Source organism: Podarcis melisellensis (assembly GCF_964234715.1).
Source record: "Podarcis melisellensis genome assembly, chromosome: 1".
NCBI classification, from domain to species: domain Eukaryota; kingdom Metazoa; phylum Chordata; class Lepidosauria; order Squamata; family Lacertidae; genus Podarcis; species Podarcis melisellensis.
Genome location: NC_138528.1, coordinates 3,033,696 through 3,049,992, shown reverse-complemented (window position 1 = coordinate 3,049,992; position 16,297 = coordinate 3,033,696). Strand labels below are relative to the sequence as shown.

General features: G+C 45.6%; 1 protein-coding gene and 1 long non-coding RNA gene across 2 annotated transcripts in view; one reads left to right on the top strand and one right to left on the bottom strand.

The window, feature by feature from the left end:
• The window catches only part of POLE2 (DNA polymerase epsilon 2, accessory subunit), a 24,432-nt gene extending 13,915 nt beyond the window's left edge, over positions 1–10,517 (top strand). The window contains exons 12-19 of the mRNA XM_081912396.1: positions 12–101; positions 691–745; positions 1,996–2,055; positions 2,155–2,232; positions 2,441–2,549; positions 4,508–4,684; positions 7,549–7,616; positions 10,365–10,517. Of these exons, the coding sequence (XP_081768522.1) occupies positions 12–101; positions 691–745; positions 1,996–2,055; positions 2,155–2,232; positions 2,441–2,549; positions 4,508–4,684; positions 7,549–7,616; positions 10,365–10,383 (656 nt within the window). The 3' untranslated portion in view covers positions 10,384–10,517. The remainder of the gene's footprint in view (positions 1–11; positions 102–690; positions 746–1,995; positions 2,056–2,154; positions 2,233–2,440; positions 2,550–4,507; positions 4,685–7,548; positions 7,617–10,364) is intronic.
• LOC309372795 overlaps positions 1–16,284 on the bottom strand; it is a 17,836-nt gene extending 1,552 nt beyond the window's left edge. The window contains exons 1-2 of the long non-coding RNA XR_014169688.1: positions 16,204–16,284; positions 472–617 (exon numbers count right to left, since the gene is read on the bottom strand). This is a non-coding gene — a long non-coding RNA (uncharacterized lncRNA). The remainder of the gene's footprint in view (positions 1–471; positions 618–16,203) is intronic.
• Positions 16,285–16,297: the final 13 nt, after the last annotated feature.

Here is a 16,297-nt window from a genome sequence, read left to right as displayed (position 1 = left end):
CCTTTAACCAGGTTATTCCTCCATGCCTCCAACTTGCTTCTTCTTCTGTGGGAACTTTTCCTCTGCCCCATACGGAAAAAACCAAATTCAGTCGCTAAAAGGTACTTTGGAGTCAGCTGCTGTATTGCATATTGTGAATAGCTTGTGGTTTTTTTCTGTTTGTGTGTTATTTAAACATTTGAGAGACAGTTCTGTAGAGAGATCCATGGTGGGAATTTGTTGTGAATGGGAGGGCTAAGGCTAATTTAAATAATAATAATAATAATAATAATAATAATAATAATAATAATAATAATTTATTTATACCCTGCCCTCCTCAGCCAAGACTGGGCTCAGGGAGGCTGACACCAAATATAAAATACAGTAAAAACATTTTTAAAACAAACAAAACAAACAAGCAGTTGATTAAAATATAGGTTAAAATTGATATCTCAATTTAAACTAGCTTAGGTTCAGTAACAAAAATACTGCCTTAGTGATCTTTGCATTGTGAGAAACAGCTTCCACAAAGCCATTTACAATATAACCAACTGGTTTAGTTACTTAAGGTGGGGGGAAATAATAGATGTTCTGCGTAACTGTTGTTCAACTGTCGATGTAAGATGCATATTAATTACCTGTGGATAAGATGAGAAAATATAGGAATAACTATGCAGTTTCATAGGAAAGCTTTTACGGTTGTACCTCTAGGTTCACTGAAAGCCCTTGCAAATATCATCTGTGAATACCCCAGTATCCATAAGAGGTATGTGCTGTGTTTTTATTTGCTTGGTGAAAAATCTTACTGAATATGTGCTTCACATTTGTCAGTTAGAGAAAACATTCCACCCTGCAGAATTTAGTCCCACTTAAAGACAGAAAGAAAAATTGAGTCCATTCACACCAAGTATTGTATAAAGAATGTTGATAAAAGGTAAAGGGACCCCTGACCATTAGGTCCACTCGTGGACGACTGGGGTTGCGGCACTCATCTCGCTTTATTGGCCGAGGCAGCCGGCGTACAGCTTCTGGGTCATGTGGCCAGCATGACTAAGCCGCTTCTGGCAAACCAGAGCAGTGTACAGAAACACCATTTACCTTCCCGCCAGAGTGGTATCTATTTATCTACTTGCACTTTGACATGCTTTCGAACTGCTGGGTTGGTAGGAGCAGGGACCGAGCAATGGGAGCTCACCCCGTCGCGGGGATTTGAACCGCCAACCTTCAGATCGGCAAGCCCAAGAGGCTCCGTGGTTTAACCCACAGCGCCACCCGCATGCCTCCAGAATGTTGATAACAGCTACTAAAAAGTTCAATCTCCTTTGTTCAGCCACACTTAAACATTTTTTTGTTGCTGGCATCCTGTCTGTCTTGGGAGACTTGTGGTCTGTGTGTGTGGTTTGGGAGCTGCACGGTCAGGAAAAAAAGTTGTCCAGGGTTGTAAAGACTGCGAAGAGAATAATAGGGTGCACTCTCTCCACCTTGGATCAAATCTATGCTTCCAGGTGCCATAAGAAAGCTGCAGAGATAGCGCAGGATAGTGCACACCCCGGAAATGATCTCTTTCAGCTTCTGCCTTCTGAAAGAAAGTACAGGGTTATAAAGACTAGGACTAGCCGCAAGAGAAACAGTTTTTATCCAAATGCAATTTTGGTTGTAAACACAGTGTAAGGTAGTCTCTATGGGAGTATATTGTATTTAATTATGGGGTATCAGAGTTTTTATGGGGCTAACCAGGCTGGGATAGCAGGCTTGTTGGTTTCTGAATGTCTGATGTAGATTTTCAATTTCGTTGTTCTGTATGGGACAATGACACTAAAGATTATCGTATCGTATCATACAATGGAGGAGTGCACCTTTGTTCATTCACCTGTCATAACTGGAGGTTTATGTGGCCTGCCGTCCACTTCTAAAACTCTGGTTGTATTTGAGTAATGTTGCCATTTACTTTACTGATGCTTTGATTTTTACCTATCAGTTATGTTAAATGTAGTGTATGTATTCAACTATTTATAGCAGTCGATTTGTGTTTGTTCCTGGCTCTGAAGACCCTGGCCCAGGCTCAATTTTGCCAAGGTATGCTTGTGACTTGACAATTAAGGTGATTCATTCAAACATCCATCTTTGAGAATACGCACATTTATTTCTAATACATACCACACAAATTTATTTCAGGCCGCCACTTCCTGAAAACATTACTGAAGAGTTCAAACAGCAGGTGCCATTTTCAGTCTTCACTACAAACCCTTGCAGGTAAATGTCCCAATTTAAAAGAGATCTTTTAAACTGAGAGCTTTAATATGTGTCAGATTAATAGTACACATAATACTACATATTTGTGTAGGGTTAATACTCTGGGTATCCGGGGAGAAGTCTGTGTGTGTTTCTGCCTTGCTGATGGTCTCTCCTGGATGCCTGTTTAATCACCCTGAAAAAATAAAATTGCGCTTCTTCCTTCCAGAGTCCAGTATTGCACTCAGGAAATAATAATCTTTAGAGAAGACCTGGTAAATAAGATGTGCCGGAACTGTGTCCGTTTTCCTAACAGCAACTTGGATATTTCTAATCACGTAAGGCAAAAAAAGCATGAAAGATTTGGGGATAAGCTTCTGCTGGTTAGGTCGTTACTATTATTCTAGCATGGTTATTTTTAGTAATAGAGTAAGAAATTGAGGAAGAGATCCAGTGTGATGTGATCGGGCACCTGCTTCTCATTCCTTTCCTTACCTCTACATCTCCCCCGCCTCCACCTGCTCTGAAGGGTGGGGAGGAAGCAGATTTGGAGCATATGGGGAGAGCTGGAGAGGGAAGAAGAGAAAACAGAACTCCTTACAGTATATGCAAGCAGATTTCTTCATTGCTTTTATTTTTTATTCAACTCCTATACTACCCTTCATCCAAGGATTGCAGGGCCGTTTTAAATAAGTGGGCTGTGCAAGTGGACTGCCACATTTGGATCTCAGCCAGAGAAAACCATATAATAATAATAATAATAATAATAATAATAATAATAATAATAATAAATAATTAATAATAATTTATTATTTATATCCCGCCCATCTGGCTGGGTTTCCTCAGCCACTCTGGGCGGCTTCCAACAAAGATTAAAAATACATTAAAATGTCACGCATTAAAAACTTCCTTGAACAGGGCTGCTATCTGTCTTCTGAATGTCAAGTAGTTGTTTATCGCTTTGACATCTGCTGGAAGGGCGTTCCACAGGGTGGGCGCCACTACCGAGAAGGCCCTCTGTCTGGTTCCCTGTAGCTTTGCTTCTCGCAATGAGGGAACCGCCAGAATGCCCTCGGCGCTGGACCTCAGCGTCCGGGCAGAACGATGGGGGTGGAGACGCTCCTTCAGGTATACTGAACTTAGGCCGTTTGTGTCTGATTACCAGCGGAGTGGACTCCCACTTGTACTCTAGGTGATATTCAACACTCTGCAAGCAGATTTCTGCTCAAACAATGAGACTTTCCCTTCTCTACTGCCTCCCGCATGCCCTCCCAAATCTGCCGGGGCAGGAGCAGAAAGGGAACTTTGGGTGTCCTGACGAATGCAGTATGTTTAATGTGGCTGCCTTATTTTAATCTTCACACACCCAAAGTTCTTTTCTGTTCAGTGCATTTCTGTGCAAATAATATGGTACACGTATACAAGTGTTCTACTGAGGGAGAAGTAGTCGTCATTGAAAAGAGAGAGAGGAGCTGAAATTCCATCTTCTTTCTTCTGCATATACTGTAGAAACTTTTTAATATAGTTAATGGAATGTATGGATGGATTCTGATGACTAAATTGGATTCCAAATGGTTCATCTTCCATACAAGAGGCCTTGCAGCTGCTCTGCTCTAGAAAAGTATAGCTTCCCCAAAGCATGGTCCTCAGAGATCACTTCAGATGCTGCTGGTAGCATGGGAATTTCATAGGCCCACAGTAGTGTCTCCCAGGGATGCGGGTGGCACTGTGGTCTAAACCACTGAGCCTAGGGTTTGCCGATCAGAAGGTCGGCAGTTTGAATCCCAGCGACGGGGTGCGCTCCTGTTGCTCGGTCCCTGCTCCTGCCAACCTAGCAGTTCGAAAAAATGTCAAAGTGCAAGTAGATAAATAGGTACCGCTCCAGTGGGAAGGTAAACGGCATTTCCGTGTGCTGCTCTGGTTCGCCAGAAGCGGCTTAGTCCTGCTGGCCACATTACCTGGAAGCTGTACGCCGGCTTCCTCGGCCAGTAAAGCGAGATGAGCGCCGCAACCCCAGAGTCGGCCACGACTGGACCTAATGGTCAGGGGTCCCTTTACCTTAGTGTTCCCCAAGTCACCGCACAACCCTGCAAGACTGCAGAAGTTTGAAAGAGTCTCAATTCTGACTTAGTTTACCAGATTTAGAACTCGAAGCATATATAGTGCTTCTTTTAACATGTGCTAATTATCAGGAAAGGAAGATGGTTTTGTGATTTATATAGGAGTTTGGAAGACAGGTTTTTGCTTTCAAATGGAAACCAAAGTAATTTGTGTGTCTTTGTTCTTTGCCTTGCAGTTTGTAAAGACTATTTTATCACAAGGGCATCTGACTCCACTGCCCCTTAATGTTAGTCCTGTCTACTGGGCTTATGACTATACATTGAGAACCTACCCTCTGCCGGATCTCATTGTCTTTGCTGACAAATATGACCCATTCACTGTGACCAATACTGATTGCCTCTGCATAAATCCCGTAAGATCCTATTTCTCTATCCACCCTTTCCTTCCTTCTGTAAGGATGATGAAAAACAGTCTCTAGTTTTTTTTAAAAAAGTGTTTAATGTATTGTTAGTACATACTCCTAGTTGGGACTGTTCCTACTTAGCACCGCTCATTCTGATGGATATATAATACAGTGGTGCCTCGCAAGACGAAATTAATTCGTTCCGCAAGTCTCTTCGTCTTGCGAGTTTTTCATCTTGCGATGCACGGTTTTCCATAGGAATGCATTGAAAATCAATTAATGCGTTCCTATGGAAACCGCCTTCCCCCGACCTCTTCTGGCGGGCGGCATTTTAAAATCGCCCGGGACAGCGGAGGACTTCTCCGCTGTCCGGGGCGATTTAAAAGCCCCTGGGAAGGCAGGCAGGGGGGACAAAGGCTTTCTCGCCCCGCCGCTCGGCTTCGGGACATCGTTCTGAAGCCGGGCGGCGGGGGGAGGCTTTCCCACCCGGCCGCCCGGCTTCGGGACATCGTTCCGATGCCGGGCGGCGGGGGGAGGCGTTCCTGCCCCGCCGCCCGGCATCGGAACGATGCCCCGAAGCCGGGCGGCTGGGGGAGGCGTTCCTGCCCCGCCGCCTGGCATCGGGACGATGCCCCGAAGCCGGGCGGCGGGGGGAGGCTTTCCCGCCCCGCCGCCGGGCTTCGGGACATCGTTCCGATGCCGGGCGGCGGGGGGAGGCTTTCCCGCCCCGCCGCCGGGCTTCGGGACATCGTTCCGATGCCGGGCGGCGGGGGGAGGCTTTCCCGCCCCGCCGCCGGGCTTCGGGACATCGTTCCGATGCCGGGCGGCGGGGGGAGGCTTTCCCGCCCCGCCGCCGGGCTTCGGGACATCGTTCCGATGCCGGGCGGCGGGGGGAGGCTTTCCCGCCCGGCCGCCCGGCTTCGGGACATCGTTCCGATGCCGGGCGGCGGGGGGAGGCTTTCCCGCCCCGCCGCCGGGCTTCGGGACATCGTTCCGATGCCGGGCGGCGGGGGGAGGCTTTCCCGCCCCGCCGCCGGGCTTCGGGACATCGTTCCGATGCCGGGCGGCGGGGGGAGGCTTTCCCGCCCCGCCGCCGGGCTTCGGGACATCGTTCCGATGCCGGGCGGCGGGGGGAGGCTTTCCGGCCCGGCCGCCCGGCTAGCTTCGGGACATCGTTCCGATGCCGGGCGGCGGGGGGGAGGCGTTCCTGCCCCGCCGCCCGGCATCGGAACGATGCCCCGAAGCCAGGCGGCTGGGAGAGGCGTTCCTGCCCCGCCGCCCGGCATCGGGACGATGCCCCGAAGCCGGGCGGCGGGGGGAGGCTTCAAAAGCCGTCCGGGGGCTTTTAAATCGCCCCGGACAGTCCCGGGGCGATTTAAAAGCCCCCGGTTAGGCAGGCAGGGGGGGCAAAGACTTTTGCCCCCCGTCCGCCTTGGGAAGAGGTCCAGGACCTCTTCCCAAGGCGGGCGGGGGGCAAAAGTCTTTGCCCCCCCCTGCCTGCCTTCAAAAGCAGTCCGGGATAGCGGGAAGCGCTTCCCTGCTATCCCGGACCGCTTTTAAAATGCTGGCGGTGGGGAGCAAAGCCTTTCGCCCCCGCCGGCCTTCCTGGACCTCTTCTGAAGTCTGGAGGGGGGGGAAAGGCTTTGCTCCCCACCGCCAGCATTTAAAAAACGGTCCCCGAGATTTCCCTATGGGCTTTCGTCTTGCGATGCAAGCCCATAGGGAAAATCGTCTAGCGAAGCGTCGCAAAAACCGAAAAACCCTTTCGTCTTGCGGGTTTTTCGTCTTGCGAGGCATTCGTCTTGCGGGGCACCACTGTACAAAAATTTATTTTTTCCAAAACAAAAAAATGGCAAGTTAACTGAAAGTTATTGTACCTGAGTTTCCTTCGTTCCTTCCATTATTATTCTTAAATTAAATGCTGCCAGGTGGTGGTGAATAGCAGTTATTCTTATGCAAGCAGTGCACTGTTTTGTTAATGTGGACTTTCAGATTCTACTTTAGTCTGGTGCCAGAACAATGTGTCTTTGAAAAGAGTGGGGTGGATCAGCCTCTTAGAGGTGTCCCCGTAATGCTGAACAAATTGGAGATGCCTTGTGTTATAGGGAAAGCTACTGATTTAGCCTTTCCGTATTTTTTGCTCTATAAGACTTACTTTTTCCCTCCTAAAAAGTAAGGGGAAATGTATGTGCGTCTTATGGAGCGAATGCAGGCTGCGCAGCTATCCCAGAAGCCAGAACAGCAAGAGGGATTGCTGCTTTCACTGCGCAGCGATCCCTCTTGCTGTTCTGGCTTCTGGGATTCAGAATTTCCCCCCCCTTGTTTTCCTCCTCCAAAAACTAGGTGCGTCTTATGGTCTGGTGTGTCTTGTTGTTTAGTCATTTAGTTGTGTCCGACTCTTCGTGACCCCATGGACCAGAGCACGCCAGACATGTGGTGTGCACTGGTGTGTCTTATACAGCAAAAAATACGGTAGGTCCTTTTAGAAAGATCCAGGCAGGTACGCAATTGGCGTTTCAAAACAAAAGGCAAGTGTAGAGAGTTCCTGGGACATCCTGCACAAGGTGAGGCGATAGCCCAGCCATGGGGCATATCCTGCTCATTAAATCTATTTTATCTAAGTTCTATTGCCGTGGCAACAAGATCATAGGAAGCTGGTTTTACATTGAGCCAGATCTGGTCTGTGTTGTCTATGTTGACTATCAGTGGCTCTCTAGGTTTCAGATGGGATATTCCCAAGCCTTTATAGAGATGCAGAGGACTGAACCATCTGCATGCAAAGTAGATGATGAGCTACAGCCCTTCAGAAGTTCTTAAGAAATCCAAATGACGAGCTTTAAAAACTAAAATCCTCTCTTACCCCCTCATTCCAGGGATCTTTCCCAAGAAGTGGCTTTTCATTCAAAGTATTCTACCCATCTAACAAAACAGTGGAGGACAGGTAAGGTCTTGATTTTTCATATTAAATAGTAAGTGTGAGAGATGTTTTGACCCCCTGCTTTTGCAGTACAAATTTCGCCGTTATTTGGGCTGCCATCTGTTGTAAACTCTTTGTTTGGTGGAACAAAGAGTTTGGTGTTTGACTGGGATAAAAATAAACTGTTCAATATATAAAGCATGACTACAGTAAGCCCGCAACTTGGCACATTTAATTTGTGCGTATTCAGCTTTATGTGCTTGGCAAAAAAAACCGTAAGAAATTACAAAGTGGGCGGACGTTTGGGTAAGAAGGCTTTGGCAATCCCCCCCTCCCCATTGAACGTAGTGTGTCTTAACTATATGAGATTTTGGCTTTTGGTGCATTCCACAGAATGTACAGTGGTGCCCCGCAAGACGAATGCCTCGCAAGATGAAAAACCCGCTAGACGAAAGGGTTTTCCGTTTTTCGATGCGCTTCGCAAGACGAATTTCCCTATGGGTTTGCTTCGCAAGCCGAAAACGTCTTGCGAGTCTTGCGATTTTTTTCGCTTTCCCCCCTTTTTCTAAGCCGCTAATAGCCTTTTAGCCGCTAAGCCGCTAATAGCTGCTAAGCCGCTAATAGCGCTAATCCGCTAAGCCGCTAATAGGGTTGCTTCGCAAGACGAAAAAACCGCTAGACGAAGAGACTCATGGAACAGATTATTTTTGTCTTGCGAGGCACCACTGTAACCCCTGCATGAGTTGCGGGGTTACTGTACTCGCAAGGAAAAATCCATACCCAAGAATTTCAGCCCCATAGCACCATAGTGGCTACAAGGTGTCTGAATATAAGGGTTTTTAATACTATTCAGAGGAAGATTGAGATTCAGATAAACCTTTCCAGGGAGGGAATTATGAAGCTTGTCTACCCTCTATATACCAAAAGGAAATGACCCAAGAATGTGCCCTCTCTGCTATTTTGTGCTTTTGCCATGCCATGCTTGCCCTGCTTTTGTAGGCAACAGGTCCTTTAGTGTTCATAGAATCATAGAGTTGGAAGAGACCACAAGGGCCATTGAGTCCAACCCCCTGCCAAGCAGGAAACACCATCAGAGCACTCCTGACATATGGTTCTCAAGCCTCTGCTTCAAGACCTCCAAAGAAGGAGACTCCACCACACTCCTTGGCAGCAAATTCCACTGTCAAACAGCTCTTACTGTCAGGAAGTTCTTCCTAATGTTTAGGTGGAAACTTCTTTCTTGTAGTTTGGAACCATTGCTCTGTGTCCGCTTCTCTGGAGCAGCAGAAAACAACCTTTCTCCCTCCTCTATGTGACATCCTTTTATATATTTGAACATGGCTATCATATCACCCCTTAACCTCCTCTTCTCCAGGCTAAACATGCCCAGCTCCCTTAGCCGTTCCTCATAAGGCATCGTTTCCAGGCCTTTGACCATTTTGGTTGCCCTCCTCTGGACACGTTCCAGTTTGTCAGTGTCCTTCTTGAACTGTGGTGCCCAGAACTGGACACAGTTGCACCACCCATTCTTGAGAACTTCCTGCCCATTAATATTTTGCAGGTGCCTTCAGTGAATTGTTCTCCATGCCTGCTAAGAACTTTGTTTCGGCAAGCCCTGCCTAGGCATATAATTCTAGCATTTCAGTTTAACAGGAGTAGCTGTTCACCGGTTTTAATTCTGTTTTAAACTTTCATGTCACTTGCTTTTAATACTTGTTTTCTGTTGGTGTTTTTGGTATTTTAACTGTTTTGTTAAACTGCTTTGGGGGCTTTTTTTTTTTTTTGTTATTCTAGTAAGTGGTAAATACAGTCTTGTTAAATAGAAACGAACAAATCTCCGTTCCTGTTTTGGAACTCTTGCCCTTGGGTAAAAACATGAATTTGGACCAGTCTGCCTTGTGAATACATCTGTGTAGAATTCTCAGTGATGCATTGGGTTGAGCATTTTTAGTAAGAGGGTTTTTCATTCACATGTTTTTATTCACAGAAAGTAGGCTATAAATGATGAATATAAAATATAGCCTATATAAAATGTAGATACAAGATATATTAGAATATAAAAGACTGTATGCATTTTTTTGTATCCTTACCACAAGGACAATGCTGAAAGGCACCAGTGACACACTAGCTAGTGCACTTAGTTAAGAGTGGGCATTACAAAATTTGTATTCCCCCCCCCCCCGCCCTCCCGCATATTTGTAACACAACCCTGAAATCTTATTCTGCGTAACTGGCAGTAATTCTCTTAGGTACACTTATGAGTTTCAGACCAAACTATGGCTTTTAAAACCTTTCCTTTATAACTAAGCTAGTAAACTTTCAGCGACCCCAGCCATCTGGAAGACAGCCAAGCTGAGTTTTAAGGGAATTAAATATGGAAGCATTAAGACTCAGCGATCAGAGGCAATCTCAGTAGCCTTCCGTGTGAAGTGTAAAGGGCTCCTTTTTTTGTTGTATTAAACAGAACTTAATCCTCAGGGCCTGGGACAAAGCATTACAAATCTGTGTGAAGTGGGCTCTTTGTGTCCCTATCAAGTGCACTAATCTTGGATCTAGAATATTCACGTAACTTTAATCAAATGCGAGGGTTTAATTCTATGTAACCATAGGAACAGAGATATCTTAGCATGACAAACTCCTTTGAAGTTGCTAGTGCTTATTTTACAAACTTTTAGAAAGCAAGCATTAAGGCCAAAGAAAGAAGATAAGAAGTTAAGTTTCAAGAAGCACCAATGTAGTTTTGGTAACTTGCTTTTTTCCCCTTCCCCCCAGCAAACTTCAAGATATTTGAATCTCAGGAAATAGCAGTAGATCAAGTATTCTGACCTTAATACCATGGAAGCACCACTTCTGGAATCATGAATTTTGTTATATGCTGCTGTTACAGATATTGAACGTCTTGTAAATAAACTTTCAAACAATGGATGGAATAGGCTTGTGGTATACTTGAGTAAGTCTTACAGCTCTACTTGAAACAGCGATGGCGCAATGGCCCAACAACTTTTTCTCTAAGTGATTTTTATTCAGAAAAAAAAAATTGTGGCTGGATCCTGACTTGAAAAATGTGTGCCCTTTTGCCTTCTGCTGCCATAACAGTTCAACTATTTGTGGATGGCTTTTCTGAATTTGGGGAGATGGGGGAACCTCTCCAAAGGGGCTTGAGAACCTTCCAATTCGTGAAACATCAGTTCTAAGCAGACAAATGCTCATTTTACATTATCCAAAACTGGGGTCTCTTAACAACTGAAGGGGACTGGCGTCATATCATGGTCCTACCTAACCACAAACTGGCTGAAATATTTAGCATAGCAGGTTTTGGAACTTTGCTGTGGATGGATGTGCTGAGCTCCCATTTATTAGGCAGTTGCTAAGACTAACTCTCCTATGCCTATTCTGCTAAAAGCTCTTCTATAATGTGGAACAATTACAGCTCTCCCTACAGCGGCCAAAAGCCCCACACCAAACCCTGTTGGTTTATTGCATTAATATCCTGCCTGCCGTGGGACGCGGGTGGCGCTGTGGGTAAAACCTCAGTGCCTAGGACTTGCCGATTGCATGGCGGCGGTTCGAATCCCCGCGGCGGGGTCAGCTCCCGTCTTCGGTCCCAGCTCCTGCCCACCTAGCAGTTTGAAAGCACCCCTAAGTGCAAGTAGATAAATAGGTACCGCTTTATAGCGGGAAGGTAAACGGCGTTTCCGTGTGCTGCTCTGGTGCCGGTTCGCCAGAGCAGCTTTGTCACGCTGGCCACGTGACCCAGAAGTGTCTGCGGACAGCGCTGGCTCCCGGCCTCTTAAGTGAGATGAGCGCACAACCCTAGAGTCTGGCAAGACTGGCCCGTACGGGCAGGGGTACCTTTACCTTTACCTTTTTATCCTGCCTGCCAGTCTTCCATTATACCAGACACAGCATACGTATCCTTGAGGCAGTCTACCATCCAGACATCAGTCACTTCTGCAAAGTTGCTACTGTATGTATCTTCAGCCCACATCCCAGTCCTGAGAATACACACCACCACCAGCACTTCAGACTAGTTTTCAGAATACACAGTGACTGATAATGGGATTATAACTTCTGAATTCACACAGCCTCATCAAAACAAGATAGCCAAGACTGATAGCATAAGAAACAAGATGTGTTTCCATCAAGTTTCTAGGACCTATGCAGCTAATCTACTGGTTCATGTAGCATATCAAAAGGTATGTTGTTCTAGCATAAGGAAGTAGATTTGGTGGGGAATATTACTCTGGTTGTGTGCAACTGATGGATGGGACTCGATACTTTTTAAAGCTTAAGTGTGTGCCCTTTTAAAAAATAACTAAGTGGGGCTTCCTGTTCCCGGCGGTGGAAAATGGCAGATCCCACACAATCGGACCTCAGCCGTTCCCATAACTCAGGGCTGATATGGGGGTAATTAGCCCTGGCAGCCTCCCCGGGGCAGGGGAGGACTGTCTCGATGACCCGCAGTTTGCCCCAGATTGCCAATGTGTCAGACGGCAGGGGCAGTGGGTCACGGAGCAAGGGACGGACTGACACTCCTGCAACGCCACCCCATAGCCGGACGCATCTGTTTGGGAAAATATAAAGATTTGAAAAACAGACAGACACGCTCTGAACTGACGAAGCTGGGGGGAAAACCTGCGGTATGTACAGTCTCTGGTGCAAAAGATCGAACTTCAAAGAGATCATCATGACGTTTGGAATTTGGAGGGGCTTGGTATGTTTTTTTCTACTTCCTTTAACATTAACAATCCGTATGGCATGCCAAGTCCCATTAAGAACCTAAATTGTTCTTCAAAAAGTGAGTACAGATGGACTTTCATATATAATTGAGACCTATTCGCAGCTGCTTTTCTTCTAAGATTTGAAATGCTTGATAAAGACGAAAACAAAAACAAAATGGCTTCTACCCACCACGCACTTACGGAATATCTGAAATACTTCCCTGATTAAGAGAAACAGGAGCTAACTGATGGTTGGTCATAAAGACTGGAAACAATATTATATATACAACTGTTTGCAAAAAGGAAGTTTTTTATGAGCGAGAGAGGGGGCTAAATGGATGTCTGGCAGCCCCCCTCTAGGGCCTGGAGGGGGGATTGGATTGGGTGGATTCCAAAGGCTAATTGTTAACTGTCTGATATATGGCTACATTGCAAACAGTCTGCTCAAGAATAAATCAGCAAGGAATTTCAGAAGGAGGTTTCTCTCTGTTTCTTTGATAACACCTGGACGGGAAAGATTAACAATCTGGGAGCTGCCAAAATAACAACTCTCAAAGAGCTGGACAGAACTCTGGAATTGGATGCAATTAAAGAAGGGATGCAATGAAAAAACAAAAACAGCTGAAAAAGTACAATATACGGACAACTCTGCACTCCATAGAAAAAAAAGTATCTGTTTTCTGACATGAATGAGGATCGCAGAACCAGAGTCAAAACGTGGAAGAAAAGATCGGACATGGAATTATGAAAAACATCGATGATGATGAGAGGCAGGACTATGATGTTGAAAGCGCTTCAGAATTCAGACCGTGGGAAGCCAAAACCAAAATTATCACAATTTGGAAGACAATTGGACTTTTTTTATTTTAGTTTTTTATTGGATTTGATATGTTAATTAGATGTTCTTATTGGAAAATTAATAAACGCTTAAAAAACAACAACTGTGAAGAGAGTTCACTGAAATGTGTGGGCTTGTTCACCTTTTTTTGGATGATTTTTCATGGTACAGAAGATACATTTTGAGAAAACAATTGCTACAACAGTAAACAACAAAGTTGTCCTGATAGAATTACACTTTTGTAATGCTGTGTGATAAAGTTACATTCGATCCCTCTAAGAGATCACACCACATTTTCCCATGAGTGTTGGGTGGATTCCTGCCACAGTCTGAACAATTTATGTATTCACTAAACATTTGCCATATGTTATAAAAGGAATAGGGATTGTGTTTGCCCTTTGCTGCTCTGACCTGACGTGTTAGTTTCTCAGCCAGTGCTATTGACCATACTATGGTATACCAAGAATCAGTGTTCAGTTTTCCAACAGCGGTCAATAGAGAGGCTAAGATGTCATCACTGGGGTAATATTGAGCAGGTGGCTCCCCAAGCCCAAGTAGTGTTAGTACACGAGACAGTTCAATTGTTTTGTTATACATCAAGTTTATTTCTTTGAATACAGCACTCCAGAAAGATTTGATGAGGTCACAACACCACAACATATGGAAATGTGTTCCTATGGCTTGTTCACCATATATATATATATATATAATTTTCTGTTTTACAATTTAAAATAAACATTTTACAATGGTCATAGACCAGGATTAAGAAAAGCATATACATAAAATAGAAGTTGGGATTTTTGATAATTGTTAGGGCAAAAAAAAAAAACCAAGGAAACAGGCATAAAACATCCGAATAAAATACAAGATTAAACACAGATAATGGGTGGATAAAAACTAATAATTAAAACAGGTAAGAGCTAAAAACCAACAAAGACACGCAGTTAAAACGACTAAGTTTATAATGTCCAGTTACTTCCCTTCTTCTCTTTCCATGGTTTATTTTACATATCCTACCATTTTTAGCCATCTTGTTTCTTTATGGAACCAGCGTTGATGGCAGCTACCAATCCTAGCATTTGTTACTGCAAATGCTTAAGTGTCTTTTTACTAAAATAGTGTCTTTATACTAAAAACCAAGCATGAGCAACATGCCATTGTGACCAGGTAAGGAGGTCTGTAGCCCTGGAGTTCATGCCCAGGAGCTGTTGCTCTTTTCATCTTACAAGGCAATTTCATTAGTCTCAAAGGATAGTGGGAGTAAAATTAAAATAATTGGTTTAGCTCTTGCTGCTACACTTCTGAATTAAACTGCGTACTGCTGAAAGTTCAAACCCATTTGACTTTCCATTAATACCTTACACGTGCTTTAGCAATTCATGCCCTCTGTCGTTCTCCGTGAAGTAACCTTGTGGGAAGTACTTTTGACAACAGTGGAAGTCTGAATGACTTTAAAATGTTAATGACCAGGAAGGCGGCCCTTGATACACGAGCTTTGTAGGAGATGGGGGAATAACGGTGGTTGCATTTGAAACTTCCTTGCAAGCATTTTCCTCTGGAGAAGGGCCTCGCCACGGGATCACATTCACCCAGTGCTATACCAGCTGCACTGGCTCCCAGTGGAGTACAGGTTTAGGTTTAAGGTGCTGGTTTTAACCTTCAAAGCCCTATATGGCCTAGGACCCTCGTACCTACAGGACTGCCTCTCCTGGTATGTCCCACGGAGGACCTTACAGTCTGCAAACAACACTCTGAAGATCTTGGGCCCCAGAGAAATTAGACTGGCCTCGACCAGAGCCAGGGCCTTTTTGGCTGTGGCCCCGGTCTGATGGAACGCTCTCTCAAAAAATACTAGGGCCCTGCAGGATTTGACATCTTTCCACAGGGCCTGCAAGACGGAGCTGTTCTGCCAGGCATCAAATTTTTAATTGATGCCTGTTTTTATGTATGCTGTGTTATTTGTATGATGTTAGCCGCTCTGTAACCCCATAGTCGCCTTTGATTGGGCTTAACCGTCCAAGGATCCTTTACCTTTGCTTATTGGGTAATCCTGCACTGCAGCCACCTCAGTACCATGGAGCCCAAACCTCCCCACTATGCCTCCCAGCAAGCAATGCCCACCCTTCCCTCTGCACATGGCCAGAGTTTCCAAAGTACATTGTGGACTATGTCATTCTGGGCGCTGGAGGAGGAAAGGAAGCGGCAAGGTTTTGACTGCCAGCTAAGCAGCATTATTTCTCCCAGCAGATTTATGCTTAAGGATTCGCTATGGTTAGGTTTCTTTTTAAAGAAAAAACCCAACACACACTTGCTGTTTCAGAAATGGTTTTCAACTGAAGACAGAACCGTACCATTAGTTTTAGCAGGTTACTGAAGGGCTTCTGCGGTTTTTTATTAAGCTGCTGGGGAAACTTGAGTGTTCATTCTGGTTTATTTGAACAGAGCAGCCTGCAGAATCAGGCCAGAGGTTGCCATTAATTTGATTTGAGCTGATTTTATAACGAACTGGTTTTAAAATGTATTATTTTACTGTTGTTAGCCGCTCTGAGCCCGGCTTCGGCTGGGGAGGGCGGGATATAAATAAATTATTATTATTATTAAATGCAAGAGAAAACTTTTGTCCGTTGCCTTTTAGCTGCTCAGGGTGGGAAGTCCCATTTGCGGCCCTTTGGCCCAGCACCCGCTCCGATTCTGCCTCTTGACCTGGCACACCCCATCTGAAAGGCAACAACCATCAACTTGGGGGACGGCCCCCTCAAATATTTTATTGGGGAGACAGGAAGGGACACTGGCTCCTACGATCTGGCAGCTCCTCCGCAGTTCCCTGCCTCCAGTGCCCCCGACAGGAAGGACAGCCAGACGGAAAACGGAAGCTCCTCTCTTTCACACTTCCCTTCCGCTCTAGGAAGGGCAGCTCCACTGCCGCTGTTAACCCTTCCAGGACGAAGCGGCAGGAACCTCGGGGCCGCTTGAACAGACACAAGAGATACTCGCGGGGTGCGCGTCACCCCCAAATATCTCATTGGGCGGTGCGAAAATACCTGGCACTTACGTTAGGAACGCTGCTACAGCGACTGCGGCCTCCGCCATCGCGCCCGAGCGGAGGCCGCCATTTTGCTTGCCGCCGCCGCCATTTTGCCGGGGTC